Raw genomic sequence first — 1,488 nt, forward strand, 5'->3', positions numbered from 1 at the left:
ATTCGATACTTGCTAGATTCCCCAAACATTCAGCTTTCATATGCATCTTTTGGATTCATTCTATCTGTTATAGTTTTCGAGTAATTCAATGAAATGTGAAAATACTGCTTTTTCGAACGTTTTAATTTCAAATTTTCAACTTTGAACGAGTATTACAGCAAAATGGATAAGAGCACAGGAATGTATCTATACTTGCTGGATTCCCCAAACATTCAGCTTTCATATGCATATATTGGATTCATTCTATCTTGAAATTTATTTTAGATTTTATACAAAATTTATTCTTAGTTCGTTTTTTATATAAATAAACATTTTTTTAAATAAAAAAAACTTTTTTCTTATAAACATACACACTACTAATAGTGAAGATGGTAGAATCAATGCAGCACGTATACATATTAAAATAGATCTGCACGTTTTATAAATAATGAAATTAGTGTACTCAAATTAATAATTTAAAAAAATATATTACACATATATTTATTTTTAATGTAAATTTATAAATTGAAGACATTTATGTTTACAGTTATTGATAAATATATTCCTTTTTTTTTAAATAGTTTTTGAATAATTCGTACACTAATAGTTTTAAAATGAGTAAGTTAATTTCATATTTGTTGTTTTGTTAATCGAAATCTATACAAAAGTAGATACATTTTTCTTGTAGATTTTTCAACTATATCTGCAGATCATAACTTTGTGCTGGTGGAGTGTAAAGAAAACACGACGTATTTCAGATTAGGAAGAGTTTCTGAAATCTTCGGGTTGTTCAGACCGAACGATAGTTATTATAACTCGAGCGAAACTAATAATTTGATTCCGTGCGACGTGATTATGACATCAAGTAAATTAAGTTTTCGTTGAAAAGAAAAAAAAAACTCTAATACTAATATTTGCTGTTGTTGTTGTTGTGTTTCAGATGATATAGAGAAGCTGAGAGCAAGGATGGTCCAACATATAGCTTACAACATGTTGCATCCACATTCGCGAGTGAATATGTTAACGACTTTCGGACCGCACGAAACGTTAATTAATAAGAACTTCTTCAGTCGGATCAGGTGGTGCGATTACAGGTCGGCAACGCAGAATTTACTCTGTGCGGTGTTTTCGCGCGAGACTTTGGCCACCCACACTGTGGCGGGAAGGCAATCGCCGAAACTCAAGTTGGACGCGAATAAAATCGATGATATAATTTCCATCGTCACTAATAAATGCAATGTAACCAGGGAACATGTGTTGCAAGTGATTACGTACAGATGCTGGTTCGAAGATAGGAAACACAAGCAGAGAAAGTCACCAAAAGGTAAAAAATAATCAACAACAACAACGACGAAAAACTCTGTATTTTATTTATGATTGTCAAGATTAAAGTTTTGTAATTATTTTAATAAAAAAAATTAATAAAAGTTTATACTTTTTCTTACATTCTCTTTTTAATTAATTAATAACAACAATTTGTCGAAATGTTTATAAATCGAAACTAAATGG

At 30.0% G+C, this 1,488-nt stretch overlaps 1 protein-coding gene across 1 annotated transcript; it reads left to right on the forward strand.

Annotated features, from left to right (window-relative positions):
* The first annotated feature begins 564 nt into the window (after positions 1–564).
* On the forward strand, positions 565–1,360 carry LOC108562757 (protein insensitive-like). The gene is made up of 3 exons (XM_017921179.1): positions 565–597; positions 668–844; positions 920–1,360. Exons 1-3 carry the CDS (start codon positions 594–596, stop codon positions 1,312–1,314), a joined length of 576 nt encoding a protein of 191 aa, XP_017776668.1. The 5' UTR covers positions 565–593; the 3' UTR covers positions 1,315–1,360.
* Positions 1,361–1,488: the final 128 nt, after the last annotated feature.

This window comes from Nicrophorus vespilloides, unplaced genomic scaffold (assembly GCF_001412225.1).
Source record: "Nicrophorus vespilloides isolate i.1.1-1 unplaced genomic scaffold, Nicve_v1.0, whole genome shotgun sequence".
Taxonomy (NCBI): domain Eukaryota; kingdom Metazoa; phylum Arthropoda; class Insecta; order Coleoptera; family Silphidae; genus Nicrophorus; species Nicrophorus vespilloides.

What these genes read in the sequence shown, in the direction of transcription:
- LOC108562757 (XM_017921179.1), top strand. An exon ending in CGACGTGATTATGACATCAA is followed by an intron (nt 845 to 919) that starts GTAAATTAAGTT and finishes GTTGTGTTTCAG; the next exon opens with ATGATATAGAGAAGCTGAGA.